Here is a 22,737-nt window from a genome sequence, read left to right as displayed (position 1 = left end):
AAACATCAAATTCTCAAAAACTGCTCGCCAAGCTTAAGATTAAATTCCATATTTGAAATCGCCAATGAAATCTGACAAGAACTGTATCATAAATGTTGTTTATTTTGCTCAAGTACCATTAGCTTATTTCTCAGGCTAGATCAGCCTACTGCACATGTGCAGTCCTGAGCGCACATCTCAAGAACGCTGACTTTTTCTATAGCAACCGGGACTAATAATGGCAGCTGCAGTGATGCACTGACTTAATTAGGTTAACCAACTCTTTTACTTAGAAGGCGGGGCTTCGTTCAATAGAGCGGCCATATTGATCGGTGCATTTTTCCCCATTCAAAACTATACAAGTGACATGTCTTGGGTATTTCTATAGTCTTTGGTGGAGTTTACACCACAAATATAATGATAATAATGACACAGGAGAACAATTTCGTTGGAATCAATTTAAGAACTTTTTCCACCTGATGAATGATAAAAACATTGTTCTTAGTGTGAACAGGCCTTAAGACCTTAAGAATGTTTCATTTTGATTTCATTTTAACAGTAAGGTGCAGTGTTTGTTTGTGCACTAAACTGAGGTTACCACACACAGAGAAAAAAAAAAACGGTTTCACACAGGTTTGTCAAACACTTCATATGCTATTGGTTAGGCAAATGGATAACACCGTCCCAAACTCACGCCATTGGTCAAGCCATCGTTGCTGGTCAGGATAGTCAAACAGAAAACTGCAGTGTTTCTAATTTTGGGGAGAACTAATAAATTCTTATGTATAGTTGTCTGCAAAATAAGCAACAAGCGATGAGACTTTACCTTAAGGTTTCTGTTTCTCAATTGTAAGAGTTGTTGTATTGGCAATAACACGACATGAACTGCACTTAATGAATTTTACATATGTGACCCTGGACCACAAAACCAGTTATAAAGATCAAATACTGAGAAAATCGCCTTTAAAGTTGTCCAAATTAAGTCCTTAGCTATGCATATTACTAATCGAAAATTATGTTTTGATATATTTATTGTAGGAAATGTACATAATATCTTCATGGAACATGATCTTTAATTAATATCCTAATGATTTTTGGCATAAAAGAAAAATCAATCATTTTGACCCATACAGTGTATTGTTGGCTACTGCTACAAATATACCCCAGCGACTTACGACATATTCCTCTAAGAGTGCATTACATACATTGCATACATATATGAATGCATGTGTATGTGTGTATCTTGGTCATAACATGAGATGTGGTCATAGAACACAGTCCTGAAAATCATGCTGTGCTTATAGCACATTCTGACCTGAGGTTCAAGGAATAAATCTCTTGAGCTTTCTCTCTCTTTTTCTCTCCCTCCCTCAGATGTAGACCCTCTGTCTGCCACGTAGACAATCTACTTCTGGTATATCTAACTTTTCTTTTTTTTCTTCCCTTGTCCTTCCTTTTTTCCTTCCTTCCTTCTTTAATCATTCTACCTTCCGCTGTTTTTACTCCTTTCAGTCTTTTCTTCCCTTCAGTCATTTAAACTTTCCATTTTTTTCCTTCCCTATTTTTTTTTACTGTGGTTGTTTCTTCCTCGATTCCTTCCTCCATTCCTTCCTTTTCCTCAGTTTCTTCCTTTTATTTTTTTAGTTCTTTCTTTCGTTTGTTCATTCCTTCCACAGTTCCCTTCTATCTGTCACTCCATATGGTGCTTAATTGGATTTGCAGTAAGCTACCATGAAAGTTTAAGGCTACACATTTTGCCATCTCATCCTTTGCTTTCCTATGTATTCATTCAACTGTAAGTAATAATTAAAGATCTAATGTTTAGAGAGTAAAGGACCATCACTCTCCAGAGACTTTACCACTAATAGGATATTTTAGTGATGCTTAATAACAACTGTCTAATTGTTTCAAAAACCTAGTTTACTCTTTGAAAATGAGTGTCCTGGCAATGTTACTTGTTTTTAGTGGGTTGCTCTTTTTAGAAGTCCAATGTACAACCGTATTTCTCCTAAATGGACCTGCCTCCAAAATTTCCTTAATTGAGTTGACGTTCCCATTTTGGCCATAAGCAAAATGGAGCTTTACTGAATAGATTGTGTTTGTTTTGAATTGGAAACATAACATTTGTTCTGTACATGATGTTTTATCTAACCGTTTGCTTTTGGAAAATGGGGAAATTCTTTCTTCACTTCTTCACACCTGTGTGCACACACTTGCGTGTCGTGCTATCAAAACACTTCCATGACCATGCAAAGGGATTTGGTTATTCAATGGAGTGCCGAACTGCGAACACAGGAATCAGATCAGCCTGTAATTCCAGTAAGTCATGCCTTGTTTCCTGCCAGAGCTTCACGAGTGTCAGCTGTCAGTTTTAGCCTGATCAAATAGCCTTGTGGGTCGTCTCCCAAGCCGCATTCCTCAGGTGCACCTCTCTGAACTTGGGTTAGGAGGATGACCTGGAACAAAGGTTTCTGAAGTCAGATTCCCTACATGCAAGCCTGCATTCACATGGGTTGTTCCAAATTAAGGAAAACCTCTTGTCACACATTATACCTCTCTTCCTGCCTGTTTTTTTCTCAGCTCTTTTTTCCCCCATCCCCCCTTTTTCCCCTCAGAGTTTAGTTTGGCAGAAGGCCAAAGAGGTAGAAGGGGGGAGGAATGGGAAAGAGAGCGCAAATCGGAAGGCAGGTTTTCACCAAAAGACTAGAAAGTGTCCATGAGTTCATGAAGCGCACGGAGGAGGACAGCCAGACCTCCTTCATTTTCCCCGAAACCATGTGATCTGCTCATCTCTCACTTATAGACACCGATATTGTAACCGCCGGAGCCGGTTCCTGATATTTTCTTTCTCTTTTTCTGTCACATCCATCCATCTCTTTGTAGCTCTCCGTGGCTATGACTGTATGTCTGCGCGACCCTGTCATTCGTGTCACAGAACACCTCAGGGAGGTATGACAGCACAGAGTTCATTATGAACTCTTTCACCTTGCTGGAAGACTTCTTTTAAGCAAGACCAGATGAGTGATGTGTAAATGTTGCTCAACATATAATTGGTGGTAAAAACATGATGATATCATACAGATTGTAGGTTCCCATGTCTTTCTCACCACCTGCAACCTGAACATATCTACTATAACTTTCTTGTAATGGAACAACATATGTAAAGATGTGCATAAGCTTTAGATGGGACCTTTTTGGTGGTTCAGTAACAGTATTTGGATTTTGCATTTCTGGAATTATTTTAACATTTGCCATTTGTTTCATGTGTTAGAAAACACACTGTGTCCAATAGGGCGCTGATCGCTTCTCACATATTTGAAATTCCATGTCAGGATTTCTGTCTGACATCTTCCTGGCCTGTGGAGGTACGGGGTCTACTGAAAAACTGAATTGGACATTTTGAAGAAGGGAGGGAGAAAATGTGTTTGTGTTAACTTTCTCGAAGTCGCTGAAGGGGATTGACAGTAATATTAATTGGTGTGAAAGAGTCTGCACCATTATCGCTGAATGAACTGAATGCTTGGCATTATGAGACACAACGCTCTATGTTTTGCTGGTGGCTAATATTTTGTTTTTTTGACCTTCTTGGCTTCTAAAATTGACATTTTAAACCCATTAGCAAGATTTTCTCTAACTTTACCCTTTCCAGAATCCATCGAGCACCGCTATCACTAGAGGAGCGCATGTTTCCCACCCACTCTGGGTTGGCGGCGGTCTACAGTGTGAGTGATCTCACACACATGCAATGTATATACATAGACAAGTCCTGAGGCCAGAAACATACTTTTAGTGAATATGTGTAGTCCTATTGTACATAGGTTCTTTTGTCATTATTAATATAAGCAGTTGATATATATGTCTGTCTGAGCTAGCTATATACATGTTGACAGTTTAACTAGCTTTGAATAATTTGCATTAGCAAGATTTTCCTCAGACTGCTGTTGACCTAAAATAGACCATTTATCAATTTATTTAACATCGCTCACATTCCCAGAATTAAAATATTTGTTATATAAATTAATATATATACATGTTTATTTATATGCCCACTGTCATTCAGAAGTCTAGGATTGGCAAGAATTTTTGTAGCGTTTTTGAAAAAATACATTTTTCTCGCTAAGGCTGCACATATTTAAAAAATACAGTAAAGGCTGCTTTATTGTGAACTAAACTAGAAACTGTGCCATTTATTTGAAATTTATATATTTTTTGTAACATAAATGTTACTTTCTTAATTGATGCATCCTTACTAAATTATTCTTTTTAATTTTTTCAAGAAATGTGTTATATTTAAATAAAACAATATAAATATGCAAATGGAAACAATAAAGAATAAACTGCAGACCAGGGGAACATACAACATTGTTATGTATAACTGAAAGGAGCTTTGTGTAAATGTTGTTTGCTGTCCTTCCACAGGTATCCAGACACCCTGGTCCTCCATACCTAGGTCACGACCTCAGCAAAACTCACCCTAATTTGGCAGGCACCCCTCCCGGCCATTCCCCAGCCCTCTCTCAGGTATCGGTCCCTGCGGCCGCCTCGTACCGCATCCTAAAGGGCTGGGAGACAGGTGGAGGGGTGAGTACCAACACCCTACACAACAGTCTACAATTTTAGGCTTATTCACCTGATATTTTATCTTTTAAGAAAGAGGAGAACTCATTACATTTTGGTGTTGCCATGTTTTTTTGGGTCACCTGATTTTGTACCAGAAATGAGTTATGTGCTTTGCTTTAGTGGGGTCTGAATTAACTGTGACATTTAGACTTGTGTACTACATTTAGACAGCTGATGTTTTGGCACACACACACACACTCGCAATACAGAGTGCTGTGGTTTTGTGTTATGAGTGATTTTTGCTCTGCTCTCCTCACCATGGTTACCACCAGCCTGAAGGAACACTGTCGCTATTTTATAAATAGTGTTTCCAGCCGACACAGGTGCTGTAATGATCCCACGACTTTCACACACACGCACACACTGGACCGATATATACACACTCCACAGTCACTTTTATATAAACTATTTAGCTGTGGATTGATTGGAGGTTAATGCATTCACCTGGGTTTTGTCTGACAAAGAAATGAAGTCAGTATGCACACACTCCGATAATGATGAGCTCTTGCTATTTTGTATCCTGTGCTGTGAATGGAAACTATATATCATGCTTCAAAAGCAAATTGCGTAACCTTTCCGCTGTCTATGATTCACTTCTTAGCCTCCATACAACCCAGCTCAGAATGCAGGCTCCGCCCCTCTGGTGTATTCGCCACAGACGCAGCAAATGAACGTACAGCCGCAAACTCGGCCGGTAAGCACTGCACTTTTTTGCTCAAATAAAACCAAAATAATTTTATAACAATGTCCTTACTACGTTTCTGCATGGCCTTGAACATGCAGTTTCATTGATGTATATACAGGGTCATAAATCGTTCCTCAAATCATTTTAATATGCTGATTTGCTGCTCAAGAAACACATAAGTTTTTTATTATCAATGTTGAAAACAGTTTTGCTACTCGGAAACCGTGGTGTATTTTTTTTCATCATTCTTTGACGAATGTAACGTTTAAAAGAAAAGCTTTTATTTGAAATTGAAATCTTTTGCAACATTATAAAGTATGATTTCATTTAAAAATTCACTCTTACACCAGACTTTTGAAAGATACCACAAATAATTTAGCTTGCTTCATTAATATATAAAAAAAGTTACAAAATTAGGAGTGTTACCGTGAGGTTGTTCCTGATACGTGGGCTTATCCTTTAAGTGCCTGGATCTGCTCTTGCTGTTCTTGTTTCATTAGTAATGGAAATGCAAAGTTATTCAAGGTGAATCATCTGTTATCCTCACTGTCTCGCCATTCTTTCTCACCCTTTCTTGCTCCTGATGCTGCCATCTCTATTAGTTCGTGACGGGGCCTCGGCCGACCCACCATCAGGTAAATCCCACAGACAATTCTTAAGAAGTTTCTCTTTTTTTTTTTTTGCCATTTATAATTTCTGATATTATTGTATGTGTAATATAAATACTTACAATACACCTACTGTATTCAGTTTACTACAAATACTCCTAAGTAATAGCTCAACCAGTGAGTTTGGTGATGCTTGTGGTGCAGAAATGCCTCTCTTCAGTTTTATGAACCATTACGACTAGAGATGTATTCATATTACATATTAATGTGTTAGCTCGACTGTGTAACAAGCTCCCCGTCCTTGAGAAGCAGACATTAGAAGTATCTCCTCTGACTCATCCGTTTCTTGTCTTTTCTGAAGGAGCGTCTAAATGATGATGTTTTGTATTTATGTTATCTGATGAGCAGATGTGCGATGAAGACTGATGCTGATTGCTAATGCTTGTCACCTTTTATAAGATGAAATACTTCAGTGTGTTACTTTCCTGAGCAGAAACATTGTTGTACCTGTTTAGAAGAACTGGGCTTTTGTCAGTCGTAACCGAATGCATTGAGAGGACATTAAGATCATTAGAATGGAAGTTGCTTTGGGCAGCTTTACACTTGTCTGTACATGCATGAGAGTGTGTGTTCCAGATATTCCATCTGCTGTGCTTTGGTGTTTCATTACAAGGAGAAACTTATTTGTCATTTGTTGCTTATGATTTGTTTTTGCGTTTTGCATCAAAATGCATCTGACCTGTAAGGAAAGTTTTGTGACTTTCTGCCCCAACCTGCTACACATTTCTCTATTTCCAGTGGCTTAAATTTATTTGCACCAGAATTAAAATCACAGGAAAAAACAAGATTTGCAGTACGATACTGATGCAAACTATAAGGAAAGTCTTAAGGTGCGGTCACATTAGCAAACCTTTGGCGGGATTGCTGCAAGAGCTCTATTGTTCATTGTCAAGTGTAGCAATTAATGAAGCTCACACAGAAGTCACTTTCAAATCAAGCAGATTTCTATTAGTGAACATGACGGATTCATGTGATCACACAAAACTCCTGATAATGTGGATCCCTATTGAGATGACTGGATTTCGTCTGTGAAATTTTGCCGAGCAGTTGTAAATGCCACCACACCTTGAGTGTAAAGGTGCTGTCAATTGGTGAATTTTTGCTGACAAAACCAGCCACAATCAGGAATTTTCCCATGCATACATATTTTGCAGTGGGTTCAGAATCAGAAAAATCTGAAGACTTCTATGTGTGATGTTTCATGTATTGCTACATTATGGAAAATATACAGTGGACCTTTTGTTCCTTAATACTTTTGTAAAAAAATAAATAAATAAAATACCATAATCATTTACAGAGGTCTGTGAAGGATTCACCTTATGGAACAGCACTTGTCTATGTAATGTGCAGCAGTGAAAGAAGCTTTGACATCTGTGCTGATGTTAATAGAGCTGAGTTAAGGTTTCATTTTTCCCCTGTGGCTGTGGCAAGTCCCAGCTCGCTTCCAGTGCAGACTGGGTAAAACTGATGCCTACCGGCCATTAGAAAACAAACAGAAATAGGAGAGAGTGGAAAGGGAGTGACACACACACACACAGAGCAGAGGTTGGAATAGTTGGCCAGAGGAAGAGAAATGAAGAACATATAGGTCAGAGCCTCTGTGGTGCATGATGAAAGATTCTAGCACTTGCGATAAAATATATTTAGATATTAATTTTAATATATAGATGGATATATATTTAATATAATTCTAATTCAGTGACTTGTTTTAAAGAAATAAATACTTTTGTTCAATAAGGCTGCATTAAATTGATCAAAAGTTACAATAAAGACTAAAGTGTTCTAAATTAATGCTTTTCTTTTAAACTTTCTATTTATCAAAAAATACAAAATAACTCAAATTTGAGCAGCACAACTCTTTGAATCACTGATAATAATAACTGTTTCTTGAGTGGCAAACCAATCAGCATATCAGAATGATTTCTGGAAACTGGAGGAATGATGCTGAAAATTCAGCTAAAATATATTCACATAGAACAGTTATTTTAAATTTATAATAATATTTCACAATATTTCTGTTTTACTGTGTTTTTGCTCAAATAATCCACCCTTTGCCTCGTTAAAGGGATAGTTCACCCAAAAATGAAAATTCCCCCATGTTGTTCAAAATTAAGAATTTCATTCATTTTCATAACACAAATGAACATATTTTGTATGAAATCCGAGAGCTTTCTGACCCTATATAGATAGCAATGCAATTACCATGCCATAATTACTTCATAAAATTACAGTTGAACCACTGATTCCACATGGACTATTTCTACAGGCACACTGACTATTTTCTCTCTCTTTCTGCCGTTCAGATACATGCATTCATTCTTATCTCCATCCCTTACAAACACACAGACACCAAGTCTCTGCTTCCATCCCTCCCTGGCATTTCCACACTCACACACTATCTCTCTTTACCACACACACTTGTATGGCATTGCGACAGTAGTTTAGCACAGAGTGGTCTTTGCCCCAGGCTGCGCTCGATCCACTCGGCCTGTATGAGTCACAGTGAGAGGAAATCACCCATTACACACACACAAGCAATGTTTGTTCTCCAGTGGTGGTCTTCTGTTTCTTTTCTTTCTTGTTTCCTTTGTCAGGTCTCTGTTTTCGCCTTTCACCCGAAGGTCTGTAAACCAATTTTTATGACAGTTTAAAAAATATATATTTTATGAAGTATTAAATACTTTATAAATACCAAACCTCACAGTGAGTTAAATGGTCATTTTAGTAGCAAAATGTGATTTATTCTAGGTGTTTTATGAGGACAGGTTCTGTATAAAAAAATAAAGTACATTTTTGGTATTATTTTGTTATGGAGTCACGACAAAATTAAACTTTTGGGATTATTGTAATTGAAGTTTCCCACATCTTTTTCTAAGCATTTGTTCAGCCATTAACCATCTTTACTTGGCTTCTCTCTCTGCTCATTTTTCGCTGAATCTGTTGTTTCCTTTTGTCCTTTTGAAAACAGAGCGTATTGTCCTCATATGCCGTAGATTTAATTAGAGAGCTGTTTCTCTCAGCAAGTTGTTTTAGTGTCAGAGCTGTGTGAGTTGCCCCAACATGCCACACTAATATTACATCCCACACACAGTGTGTCCATTGACAGCGAAGCATGCCAGTCCAGTCCCATAACCACATCGTTTTATAGGGTACAAAGTGAAACCCAGCTTGGGTCAGTCTTTTATTTTCTGTGTATTTAACGAAATCAACTCATCCAGTTCTTCTTGAGCTTTTTGATAGTCAGATAATGAGCACAACTCAAGACTCTCAACTTCATTTTTATTGGAGGACTGACAGTCTGAGTGAGCACAGACAGTAACATATAGTCTCTGCTCTGCTCTCAGACATGAGCGGATCTGTTCTGTGGTGTTAAATCACTTTTCAGCCACCCATCAAGGGGCATCCGCTGCGTTTATTCTTGTCTCTACACACACTTGTGGCTTTGGGAAATCTCTCAGAGGTTTGTTTAATGATAGACTTAGATTATTCTGAGCCATGTTGTTGGCTGTTTTTGGGTGAGCCTGAGTATCCACAAAATTATTAGACAGCAGGACTGTTTTCAACACTGATAGGAAATGTTTGTTGAGCATCAGATAAGCATATTAGAAAGATTTCTGAAGGACGGATGTGAAACTAAAGACTGGAGTAATGGCTACTGAAAATTCAACTTCACAATCACAAGAATAAATGACACTTAAATAAATTTAAAATGACAAAAAAATTTAAATATATTAAATGGAACATACAGCCATGGCCAAAATGTTGGCAGTGACATCAATTTGTGTTTTGCAAAGTTTGCTGCGTATTTGTAGATTAAGTTTCCACATTTCTATGGTATTCTGAAAAAAAATGATAAGCATATCATAAGTTATGTCATAAGGCTTTTATTGGCAAAAAAATTAAATAATGAGTCAATATTTACATTGTTGACCCTTGTTCTTCATAACCTCTGCAATTCGCTCTGGCCTGCTGGAAATTAGCTTCTGGGCCAAATCCTGGCTGATGGCGATCCATTCTTGCCTTATTAGTTCTCGGAGTTGATCACAATTTGTGGGCTTCGGCTTGTCCACTTGCCTTTTGAGGACTGACCACAGGTTTTCTATGGGATTGAGATCCAGGTAGTTGCCTGGCCACGCATCCAAAATGTCAATGTAATGATCTTCGAGCCACTTCTTTATCTCTCTTGCTTTGTGAAAATGCACAGATCAAGTCACTTTTACAGGATGTTTTGATATCATTCTTTATTCATGGCAGTGTTTTCGGGCAGAATTATGAGAGCCCACTCCCTTGGTTGAAAAGCAACCCCACACATGGATCGTCTCAGGATGGTAGCGTTCACCTTTTCTTCTCTGAACAACTGATTTTTTAGATGTCCCAAACAGTCAGAAGGAAGTTTCATCAGAGAAAATAATTTTGCACCAGTCTTCTGCTGTCCAATCCTTTTACTTCCTGCAGAATTTCAGTCTGTCCTTGAGGTTTTTCTTGGAGAGAAGTAGCTTCTTTGCTACCCTTCTTGACAACAGGCTGTTGTCCAAAAGTGTTGGCCTCAATGTGCATGCAGATGCTCTCACACCAACCTGCTGCCATTCCTGAGCAAGCTCTGCACAGCTGGAGACTCGATTCTGTAGCTGACTTCTCAGGAGGAGATGGTCCTGGTGCTTGATGGATAATCTGGGACATCCTGAAGACTTCTTCACTGCAGTCAAACCTCTCTCCTTGAAGTTCTTGATGATCCAGGAAATGGGTCTTTCAGATGCAATATTCTTTGTAGCAATTTCTGTGCATGTGAGGACAATTTAATACAAAGTGATGATGGCTGCATGTGTTTGTTTGGAAGAGACCATTGCTAACAAGAACGCAATGATCGGAAGCACTTCTTCCTTCCTATTATAGCAATCAGTCTGCTCTTACAATCTAATTAGTACGATAGCGATTTTACATGACTAGTACTAAATCACACTTACACATATGCTGCAATGTGAATGAACACCACAACAGCTTAGGCTGCAAACTTTACAAAACACAACATTTATGTCACTGCCTGATATGTCACTTTAGTCTGATGGATTTTTTTTTTTAAATTGGAATCCAGCATTTTGTTGAACCTGTTTTCTTCTGGAACTATTTACTAAAGCAATCATCTGTCTGTTGTGACAGACATCCACGAGTGAGTAGCGCACCAAAAATCTGCAGTAGACAATAGAAAGTAATGTCCTTTAATTTCTCCACTAGGGCTTTCAAATAAACTTGAACATTGCTCACAACAGGCAACCTGAAGTTTCAACAGTAGATGCAATGACATTTATTGTTAAAGGTGCTGAATTTGTATATTTATGCTGCATCGATGGATTTGGCTTTAAATAGAAGGAAGTAAGAAATGGCATTTCTCAGAGAGGATTTTACTGTGCTGACTAGGATGATAAAGCAAAACATAATAATAATATTAAGTCTAAATAAGCCAAAAATAACTGTAAAATGTATTCATTCCACACACAAAAACAACAAGTAAATAGGCACAATAAAATGTCTAAATATATAACAATCTGTCCTTTACGACTATAATGTTTTTTTTCTTACAAACATTTTAAGGGATTGAAAATTTCTCCCTAATGGAAGAATCAACCCCACAGAACGACAGACATTCAGATTTTATTAATCCTAGCTATGAGAAAAACTACATATGGTGTGTGTTTTTAGTATGTGTAGGATCTGGTAGAGAGAGGGAGACAGAGAAAGAGGGAGGTCAACTCTTGCTCCAGTGCTGCCCGGCTGCTAGCGCCCACTGACTGGGTTTGCTGAGGTAATATTTGCTGTGTGGAGTGAGAGAGAAAGAGAAATAGAGAGAAAGCGGGGGAGGAAGGGATGGGGGAGGGGACGACTCCTCCAGCAGGCATGCAGTATTCTCCCGATGAATAAACCGTTGTGCCAAAGCTGTGCCACCACCCTGTTACAGCGGAGAATGAGAATACTGCTCATTTCTCCAGGCTGCTGTGTGTGCGTGTGTGTGTTATGTTCGTTTCATTGTGTCTATTTGATGAGCAGAATTGATATAATTCATCTAGCATGTATGATCACTGCTGTTCCAGTGTCTGAATATCAGATTGTCAATTAACTGCAAATTCAAATGCCTCATGATTTGAATACACTGCCTGACAGACACAGGAGAATGTCCTGAGGTGAACTGACTTGTGTCAACACTGACTTGTTTCTTCTCTCTCTCTATTTCTGCTTAACTCTCATTTCTTTGAATTCCTCCTCAGTTCCTCCACAGGACTCAGTTACAGCCAGCACGGCCTGCCCTTCCTACCAACAGCCCCTCCATTCGGCCGGGCTCACAGACCCCAACAGCTACAGTTTATCCCCCCAACCAGGCCATCATGATGACTATGACGCATATGCCCTTTCCTACCCAGACACACCAATACTACATTCCTCAGGTAAAGAGTCAGTTAACCTGTTAACCCCCCCCCCCCTCGCCCCCCGAAATATCATGAATTTTTTTAACAGATTTATTAAATGTTTTAACACAATTTTACCCAATTTGCCATTATATCGGTTTCATTATTTAATTTATTTCTAAATAAAACCTGAATGGGATGTTTAACACAACTGATCACTTGCTGTCTTTTTATGGCATAAATTAATTAAATTTTAGCTATGGTATTGTGATTTATTTAGATTTGTATACTAGAATTTGTATGGTTCATAATTATTTTTGTAATATATATTACATATATAAAATTATTATATATAAAATATTTTATAGTAAATATGAAATTTTTAATATGCAACATAATTAAGGAATTTTTCATAAATGTTTAATTAATGAAATATCCATTAAATATATTTATATTTAATGTTTATATACAAACATTAAGGTTTTATTTTATTTTAGCATTAGTATTTTTTATAGTAGAATTGAATATAATCGAAGCTCTGAGACTATTAATAAATATATTTTCATGCAATCGTACACATATAAATGTATGTTTCAATGAAATTCTCCACCTCTTCACTCAGTATCGTCATAGTGGACCTTATGTGGGACCCCCGCAGCAATATGCCATCCAGCCGCCAGGGTCTGGAACCTTCTACCCAGGACCCGGCCCCGGGGAATACCCTGCTCCTTATGGCAAGTACAGGCCTCTCTACACTTCAGTGTTAGAGTGCTTGCATCACACCCAGCTGGTTTGTGTTAGCTCCAGGTAGTTTAGTGTGTCTCTGATTAACTAACTGAGAAATGACCCCGTTTACAGAAAGCGATTCACTCAGGCTGTTTAGATCTCATGTGAAAGCAGCTCACACAGCGACGTGACTCACTTTTTTCCTTTCTTTTCCAACAACAGCTGCCGGGCCGCCATATTACACCGGCCAGACAGTGTACCCTCCCTCTCCACCCATCATAGTGCCTGCACCACTGCCACCTCCACCAAGCAAGCGTGAAAAGAAACCAGTGAGTACCTGAAGCCTCATTTTAGAAACGCAGAGGGATCCACTTAGTTTTCAATTCATTTTAGACTAATAAGGCTTGGATTTAATCCCAACGGTTCTGGCTGGAAGACCCACGATTAAAAGTGATATTCATCAAGTATTAGTTTTAGCCTGGAATGGCCTTGGCTTTTTGTGTAATTATGTCATCCTAGTCTATTAAATTTCCAGAATTTAAGATGAAGAGTAAGTATTGATTTTTTTCCAGGAATGTAGTCAATGTATGTGCCATGCAACTCCTGACATATTTGGAACAGACTGTTTGATATGGTGGTTTTGTTGCATGCTGGGAGGTTGGCATAGCCGAAGTGTTTTATCCCATGCCAAAGTGAGAATTAAGCCAGTTAGAAATCATCCAGCCTCCTGTAAACTTCATTGGAAGTAACTCTTTAGTATTGGGGTCTAATGATGGGATCTAGAAAAATGAAACCCAGTAGACGCATTTAAAAGGTTGGAGTTGGGTAACATATTTTTGAAAGAAGTCTCAAAAATTATCAAAAATGCAGTAAAACAGTGTTTGAAATACTATTACAATTTAAAGAAACTGTTTTCCATTTACTATTTCTTAAATCACATGATTCTTCAGAAATTATTCTAAATCACACTGATTTGATGCTTGCGAAAAAAGCATAAAAAACCTTTTTTTACTGACCTCCAACTTTTGATTGGTGGTTTAATAAAGGAATGTAAAGGGGAATGTTTTTAGCAAACAATGACTTAAAATATAGTTGGTACTGAAGTACTGGTACTTCTGACAACCCTCTAGGGAACTGCGATTGACCCGGATGCTTTAGTGAGTTATTTGTTGTTTTGCGCCATTGTTCTCCCAGATTCGGATCCGAGACCCCAACCAGGGTGGAAAAGACATCACAGAGGAAATTATGTTTGGAAGCCGAAATCCTACTCCTCCTGCAGGGCACCCGGCCTCCACCTTAACCCCACCTGTAGGACGGCCCTACTCGACACCAACCCCACCCACGGGACACCTGTCCTCCACACCCACCCCTCCACAGGCAAGAAATACATATTGTCCATTACCTCCACAAAATGGCATCACTTCAAACAGGGGCAGGTGTAGTCTGAGCTAAAATTACAAGTAATTTATTAGGAAAGTGATTTATCAGGTGCCAGAATTTTGTTCTTTCTCAGTTATTTGTTATTGAGTGTTTAACACGTCTTTAATAATTAGCACCATTTTAAGCTCTCACTACTCATTTCCATTGGGTCCTTGGCTCAGCTGTTTTAAGCTTACCTGTCTAATGCTATTTTCCAGACATGTATATAGCCCCCCCCCCCCCCCCCCCCTCTCTCTCTCTCTGGCACACAGGGTGTGCATGGATTAGTTCCAGCTCACACAGTCTGGCCCCAATCTAATCCTTATGAACACACTGAGAGCGTTAGGCTGTTGGCTGCACCATTATATGTTTATCTATATTTTGGTCTATTGACAATCCAAAAAAAGTGAATCGATAAAGTGTGTCAACAAGCAGCAAAATGTTTCAGCAGAAGTGTGAATGACAGTGACTACCACAATCAAGTTCCTCTCGACCTTAACCAGCACTAATTACTTTTACAAAAATATAATATGGCAGTCACATATGATGTCAGATGCTAACACCTTTAATATATACACTGTGGGATTGAAGGATAACCATATATGTGACACTAGACCACAAAACCAGTCATAAGTATCACAGGTATATTTGTAGCAATAGCCAAAAATTCCATGAAGATATTTAGTAAATTTCCTACCGTAAATATATAAAAATTAAAAAAAATTTTTTAAGGACTCCATTTAAAGGTGTTAGCATCTGACATCATATGTGACTGCCATATTATATTTTTGTAAAAGTAATTAGTAATCTTTAAAGGTGATTTTCTCAGTATTTCGATTTTTTTTTGCACCCTCAGATTCCAGATTTTCAAATAGTAATAATCTCGGCCAAATATAGTCCTATCTTCAATATCAAAAATTGACCCGTATGACTGGTTTTGTGGTCCAGGGTCACATTTACCATGATATTTATATGATAAGCCAAAGTACTTAAAAAAAAAAAATGCAATAGTAGTACCAAGGTTTATGTAAAAAAAAAAAAAAAAATTATATTGCCATGATACCTGTCCAAAAAAAAAATCTGAAATTACCATGTCCAAAAAACATGGTATTATTATGGTACCTGTCCATGTAAAACATCAGATTTTATCCTGTTTATTGTATTGAGTTCTGTTAAGACAATGTATTAATATGGTACCTGTTCAAAAAATGCACCCTTATCATGTCCAAAAACATGGTAATATTGTGGTATCTGGCCAAAGAAACATGCTTATCTTGTCCAAAAACGTGGTTTTACCATAGTACCCCCCCCCCCCCCCCCCCCAAATTTTTTTTACATGAGATCACTGTATCCTAAAACATGGCATTTCCATGAAATCTGTCCAAAAACATGGTAGCTTGGTTCAAAATACATGAGATTACCATGTCATTAAAAACATGGCATTACTATGGTACCTGTCCAAAAAACAGGAGATTCCCTTTTCCTAAAACATTGTATTACCATTGTGCATATTAAAAATGTGCAGTGACCGTGGTACCATGTTCAAAAAACATGGTATTACTATTGTTGGGGATTGTCCCACTGAATTTTGGTTAATAGTTATTGACCGCTGCAGAACTCTTTTCAAGGAGTCGGAGTCATCATATTCATTTTGATGGTTTATTGCACAAGATGTGACCTAACACACATGTTAGTGTATTTGAGGTAGTTTCTGAAATAAATAAAACAACAGATATAAATACTCATTGTTCACATATTACAAATAACTCAACATATAACAAACTCTATAATAAACAACTGTCAAATGCGCTGATATATAGAGTATTAACTGAGAAATGTATCAGCAATATATCTGTGAGAATAATCTGCTTAGTAAAATTACAAACAACGAAATATAATATATATATATATATATATATATAGAAATGAGAATGTATCATTAATACAGAAGTTAGTAATAGCTGCTGGAAGGAATTATCTCCATGAAATGTTACACTTCAATGTAATAAAGTTGTAAACATGAACAATGCACGCTGCGATGCTAGCGGGCTAAACAGCTCGTTAAACAGGATCAAATTACACAGAAAAAGATCGCTAAACATCAATAACATCGTAAACACTGTTAAAGTTAACACGATTGTGGTATACTGTAATAATCTAGGTAATTAACAATATATATTGAAGTAACTTACTTTATCACACACTTTCTCTTGCACATAAACGCTGCACCTGAGTGAGAGTGCGCGGCGTGACTGCCGTGCTGAAGTAACAGTGAATAACCGGTCACGCTACAACCGTACATACTATGAATACTGCACTACGTTATTTATGCAAGTAATTACTGAAATATAACGCAGATCGCAACTCTTAAACTTCAAAGGAAAGAATTCACAACAACTATGATTCATGCCAAAAAAGATTTCTATGATAGATGTCCAAAAACATTGTATTACCATTACTATGCATAGTAATTTATCATTATCATATCTTCCCAGACTTTTTCTGGGCCAGAATAAGCTAGGCTGTGGGCTAGGCTTTATGCTGATAGTCAAAGTTCAGGCTATGCGATGGGTGACTGATGTGTCTGCATTTCTTTCTCTCTTTTTCACCCTAAAACAGCCAAGCAACTGTCAGACCCTTGAACAAACAACATGTGTCAACCCACCTCAGAGACTCTCAGAAAGCCCTGCGCCGGTGGATGGCAAACCTAGTTTGGGTAAAACTCCAGACCCAACCCACTTTTATTGATAACATTTGTCTCTTAAGGTCATACCTTTTATTAATGTTTTGACTCTGTCTTTGCTCTTGACCTTTATAGATGACAGGCCAAAAATGGAGTCTGGTCCTATAAAGCCTGTATCTCCTGGGCCTAGGCCTTCAGATTCCACTTTAGAGAAAGGAGATGCCCCAAGTCTTCCATTATTAGCCTCTTCTTCTCCAGAGATGGCCTCTGATTTTCCCACTCATCCTTCAAGTGGATGCATTAAACTAACTGCTTCGGGAGAACTGGAATTGATTTCTCCGTCAGCTACCAAGGCTCAAACACATCTGGTTAATTCTGGTGGGGACTCTATTCCTGAAACTTCTCTCAGACTTTCTGCTTCGCCCTCAACGTCCCTCAAAGTGGTAAATGGCCTTGCAGAGTCTCCATCTCCTTTATCAAGCTACGAAGAACCTGAGGTCCAGGAAGCCCTAAAGATATCATTGTCCCGCGAGGTTCAGCTGCCAACCCAGGGTACGTCATCCACGGAGGAGTCCAGTCAGGAAGTTCCAGTGGCCTTGGAGGAGCTCCAGACAAAGCACCTCCCTTCTCTAGCTGTACATGTGCCCTTGATCCCAACCGTACAGGCCTCTTCAAGCACCTCCTGCACCACTACTGTCCTTGGACCACCACCTGGTTTGGCACCACTTGTGCAGCCAGTTGTCCTTGAGGTGCCAGAGCAAAGCAAGTCCTCAGACACTGTCCAAATAAAGGTTCAGGATGCTTCTGAATCACAAACTCAGAACAACTCTAGAAAGTTCATACCCTCAGGTATTTGTTCTTGACATGATTTGTGTTATAAATCAGGCAAAATTAAAAGTTGCTAATTGCATTGTCCTTTTTGTCATATCTCAAGCCGTTTCTGTTGTACCAAAGTCTTGGAAGAAACCAAATGAAGATGTTCTGATGGTGGAAACGAAAGAAAATGAGGTGAGATATTATTCTTAACAAAAAAAAAAGTAAATTAAATTGTTTTATTATTTAAAATAAAAATAACATACAGTACTTGGGAAAACTCAAATTAAAATATTTTTTTTTTGTTTTGGATTTTCATGGCTCAAAAAAAATCTAAATTATTTTTGTATTTTTCAAATTACTTTTTATTTTATTATTATTACTTATTTATTTATTAATTAATTTTATTTATTTATTTAGATTTTTGGGTTCATAAAAAAAAGGCTTACAAAAAAACAAACCTAATTAAACCTTTACAGTCCTTCTGGATTAAACATGAAAATGTGAAATGTGTTGATAAATGTAATGTTTTTTTTATAATATTAAATTATTAAATAATAAAACCTGTAAAATAAAATCTAAATGAACAGACTGATTTTTTTAAATAAATAAATAGAACCAACAATAATAGTGTTAGTAACAATAATTCTGTTTGTCTTACCAGTTTAGTTTTCTGTGGGTTTCACTGTGGGTTATTGTTACATTATAATAACGGGTACCCTGTTGGTGGAAAAGGGATATTGGGATGTTGGAAAAGGGAGAATTGCAAAATCCCTCCACATAGCATAACAGATTAATGACATTGTTATCATTGCATAAACCTCTATGCAGTCATTCATGTCACATAACAGCTCCAGGCCCTTGTGTAATGCTGCTTTTCTTTGCGTCACATTAGGAGGAGACCTCAAAGGACAGCTCTGCTGGTGATGAGATGGTATTAGAACCAACCTTAGGGACCTACAGCAGCTCATTTACAGTGCCTGAGCTCCAGGGGAAGCTCTCAGAGGAGAATGGTGAGACTGAAACGGAGCCTTTCAGGAATGGCGTGGAGACAGAGAGCACTGACAGTGGCGTTACACTTGGGGACAGCAGGGGGTCCATGTGTTCACCTACTCCACTCATGCCGGAAGGTAAGACTTCCCACAGGAACTAAATTAAGTTCTGATATTTTAACTTTAGTGAAGATTAGGGGTGTAACAGTACATGCATTTGTACCAAAGATGTGTGTACCGAACAAATAGGCTACAGCATTGTTTTAACCAATGCATGAGTGGAACTTGATTAGAAACTTCCAGTTTAATTTATTGTTACTTTTATGAAATCTCATCTTTCAAATTCTGACAATTTTTTCAGGAAATCCAAACAATACATGCCGTTTTGGTGCTCTTTGATGTGGCAAGACAGATCGCTATATAAACGCATTTTAATGTGAAATAAATGTGAATGAATGTCTCTTGACCCAATCACACTCAATAATTGTTGTAACCATGGGAAGATGTCACTAAAACGTTGACATAAAACATAAAACGCTCGTACATCACATAGCATTTCATTTACCTCTGGCGAGTCATCAGTGTCGACAGCTTGTTTGTTCACTAGAGAGATTATGTCTAGAAAAAAGCATTTTGCTAAATATTGGACTACTTACTCATCATATTTTAATTTACTTTTTCTTAATTATTTAATGCATGTTTAATTAAATCTGTTATGAAACAACTTGAAATAGCCACTGTGTAAATGAATATATTTCAACAACAAATAGGCTAGAAATTTTATAATTTAGAAGTTAATTTAAAAACTCCATTATGTGCCATTTACTTGATTGCCATATTTTTTTATTTTATTTTTTAAGTTGAGTGTTGATTATTATATTTAAAGGTTTGGGCTCTGACGTTAATTATAACCCTAGTTAACCTTGTATGTAAAAGGGCTCCCTATTTAGAGCACAATTTAAGGTAGATTTTTATCGTTAAGAAAATTGTAATTTGAACTTTAATTGTAATATAGTTTAAAGAAAAAGCCATTTGTTCAGTAAACCATTGTTTAATAATAATAATAAAAAAGCTATTTTATGTATAGTTTTCCTCCCTCCTGTACCGAAATCATACTGAACCGATATAAAAACTGAGGTACAATCCAAACCGTTATGTTTGTGTACCAATACACCCCTAGTTAGATATGTATTTCTTTCGTTCACTGGAGATCAAATTCATCCTGTTTGTTAAATAGCCATTAGACTTTGGTTTACAGCACAGAAATTTTATTTTTGGGTGAATTATCTGATTTATTACTCACCCTCATGTCATTCCAACTCCGTAAGACCTCCATTCATCTTTGGAACACAAATTAAGATATTTTTAATGAAATCCGAGAGCTTTCTGACCCTGCCTAGATGAAGCTATTATGAGAATATTTCTTGTGTGTAAAGAAAATAAAAATAATGACTTTATTCAACAATTTGTCTCCTCTGTGTAACCCTGGCACCATTTTGGAGAGTATCACATACGTAAGCAACGTATGTACGCGGATATGTTGTTTACATTCAGATCAAAGTGGAAACAACGTAAACCGCGTATCCGTATACAGTGCTGCTGACACAGAACAGCATATGTTGTGTACGTATGTGAAACTCTCCAAAATGGTGCAAGGGTCATGCAGAGGAGACAAATTGTTGAATTAAGTTATTTTTGTTTTCTTTGTGCACAAAAAGTATTTTCGTAGCTTCGTAAAATTAAGGTTGAACCACTGATGTCACATGGATTATATCCTTGCTACGTTTGCGTGATAAATTGCATAATATATCTGGCCTACTATTGCTGTGCTTTTTCCAAACCAGGTCTTGTGCAGTCTAATGGAAAGAGACAGTATGACCGGGACTTCCTGTTGGGTTTTCAGTTTATGCCGGCCTGTGTGCTGAAGCCAGAGGGACTGCCTCAAATCAGCGATGTGGTGCTAGACAAGGTGGGTTTTGTTGTTGTTATTCCTTATGTTGTCAGAAGAGTGGGGACCTTCTGGAAATTGAGCTGTCTGACTGTTTCTTGGATTTTGTAGTAGACACACACAATGTGCATTTGATAAATAATAGTATTACCGTGTCATTTATGAAACATATCGAAGGATCATGTGGCACTGAGTAATGGCTGGTGAAAATTCAGCTTTGCAATCACAGTTTTAAAATATATAAGAAAATAGCCATTATCATATATTTTGGGAATGCCTACATATTCAGGAATATTGGAAAGAATTACAGGATGCTCTTGAACATATTTTTAGAAGAGACATACCTCTAGAATTCAAACTACTGTATTTTGGTTGTGTTAACTTAGAAACTATTGCAGTAGATAACAAATATCTGATGGGTGTCCTTTTAGCAGTCAGTAAGAAGGCAATCACTCGCAAATGGTTGCAACAAGAGAGACCGACATTAGATGACTGGATAGATGTGACCATAGAGATTTATATGATGGAAAAGATTACCTTTTTTGTTAACTTAAAGAGAGATGTTTTTCTGGAAAAATGGAGGAATTGGGTTGCATATGTATCCGAAAGAAGATCAGATTTTGCTTCTATACTTAAATAGATCAAGATTAATATATAATATATATGTTAATAATATATGTTTATATGTGTATGTAATAATCATTCCCATAAGTCATTTGAGAATAGAAGAAGCCATCTGAGGTTGTTAAGTATTGAGTTTAACTAAGACACATATTCTTTCCCTGGATGTATATAGTTTCTATTTTTATTTTTGCTCTTGTTTTTGTTTTGTTTTTTGTAAAAAAGGGAAATAAATTATATTTTGAAACAATCGAACAAACCTAAAGTACAAGTCATACTTAAAACACAGTATGTAATTGTTCATACCTGCATTTGTTAAAACACTTTGTGATTGTAATGAGCATTATGTAAACTGAAATATATTGTGTTGTGATTGTACTGAAATGAAAGATCAAAATAAACACAAAATAGCAAAAAAAAAGAAAATAGAAAATAGTTATTTTACATTTTTATAATGGCATGTTAATGTACTTTTTGATCCAATAAATGCAGCTTTGGTGAGCATAATACTTTTGAAAACATGCCATACATGTCTAATCAGTGTTATTAACCTCATAAATATGCAAGGTAAATCTTAACCCATTTTGTACAATGTGAAATCCCGTAACCAGAGGTTAACAGGGTGATCCAAACCTTTTTCAGAGCCAAAAACACATTCTTTGCCTACTTCCCTAAAGAAAAATGAAAAAAGGGACTTAACATTTTAGTCTAATGCTGCTTAAAACATATAAACTACAGTAATACAAGTATGTTCCCCTGACTCTTTAAACTTCAACTGAGTTGCACTCTCCCTTGACGTCCTGTTTCCATTAAAATTACATTACGGTTATGTCATACTTGGCAGTAGGCATCATTTAGCCTAAAGACGTTAGAAAAGAAATGCCCTGCCCCTGTTCGATTCATAGTCTTAAACTTCAGTTTAATGTGTTGATAAAAGAGAGTTTACAGTGAGTTTGTCATTGATATATACTTTCTCAGTTACTGTTATTGACCACATCGGTTTCTGTTGTTCTGAATGTACACGCAGTACTTTCAGTTTCCTATTTCAGTTCCTAGATTTTATTTTGCATGTGTGCTCGCTCACATCTGTTTCTGGCTGTTCTGGTTCCCTCCGTCACAAGCTGACCGGAGCGTAAATCATTGAACATGTTGTTGATATATAAATAACAAATGGAGCTGGTCTCC

At 37.2% G+C, this 22,737-nt stretch overlaps 1 protein-coding gene across 1 annotated transcript in view; it reads left to right on the top strand.

Moving 5' to 3' along the window:
* Positions 1 to 22,737, top strand: part of LOC132126787 (eukaryotic translation initiation factor 4 gamma 3-like) — a 44,081-nt gene that overhangs the window by 7,963 nt on the left and 13,381 nt on the right. Inside the window, exons 2-14 of the mRNA XM_059538285.1 lie at positions 3,629 to 3,701; positions 4,399 to 4,560; positions 5,201 to 5,293; positions 5,887 to 5,919; positions 12,213 to 12,389; positions 12,973 to 13,084; positions 13,299 to 13,405; positions 14,271 to 14,453; positions 17,115 to 17,211; positions 17,314 to 18,027; positions 18,113 to 18,186; positions 18,887 to 19,121; positions 20,828 to 20,952. Of these exons, the coding sequence (XP_059394268.1) occupies positions 3,629 to 3,701; positions 4,399 to 4,560; positions 5,201 to 5,293; positions 5,887 to 5,919; positions 12,213 to 12,389; positions 12,973 to 13,084; positions 13,299 to 13,405; positions 14,271 to 14,453; positions 17,115 to 17,211; positions 17,314 to 18,027; positions 18,113 to 18,186; positions 18,887 to 19,121; positions 20,828 to 20,952 (2,185 nt within the window). The remainder of the gene's footprint in view (positions 1 to 3,628; positions 3,702 to 4,398; positions 4,561 to 5,200; positions 5,294 to 5,886; positions 5,920 to 12,212; positions 12,390 to 12,972; positions 13,085 to 13,298; positions 13,406 to 14,270; positions 14,454 to 17,114; positions 17,212 to 17,313; positions 18,028 to 18,112; positions 18,187 to 18,886; positions 19,122 to 20,827; positions 20,953 to 22,737) is intronic.

This window comes from Carassius carassius, chromosome 44 (assembly GCF_963082965.1).
Source record: "Carassius carassius chromosome 44, fCarCar2.1, whole genome shotgun sequence".
Lineage (NCBI taxonomy): Eukaryota > Metazoa > Chordata > Actinopteri > Cypriniformes > Cyprinidae > Carassius > Carassius carassius.
The sequence above is the reverse complement of the archived record's forward strand: the minus strand, read 5'-3'. Positions and strand labels throughout refer to the sequence as shown.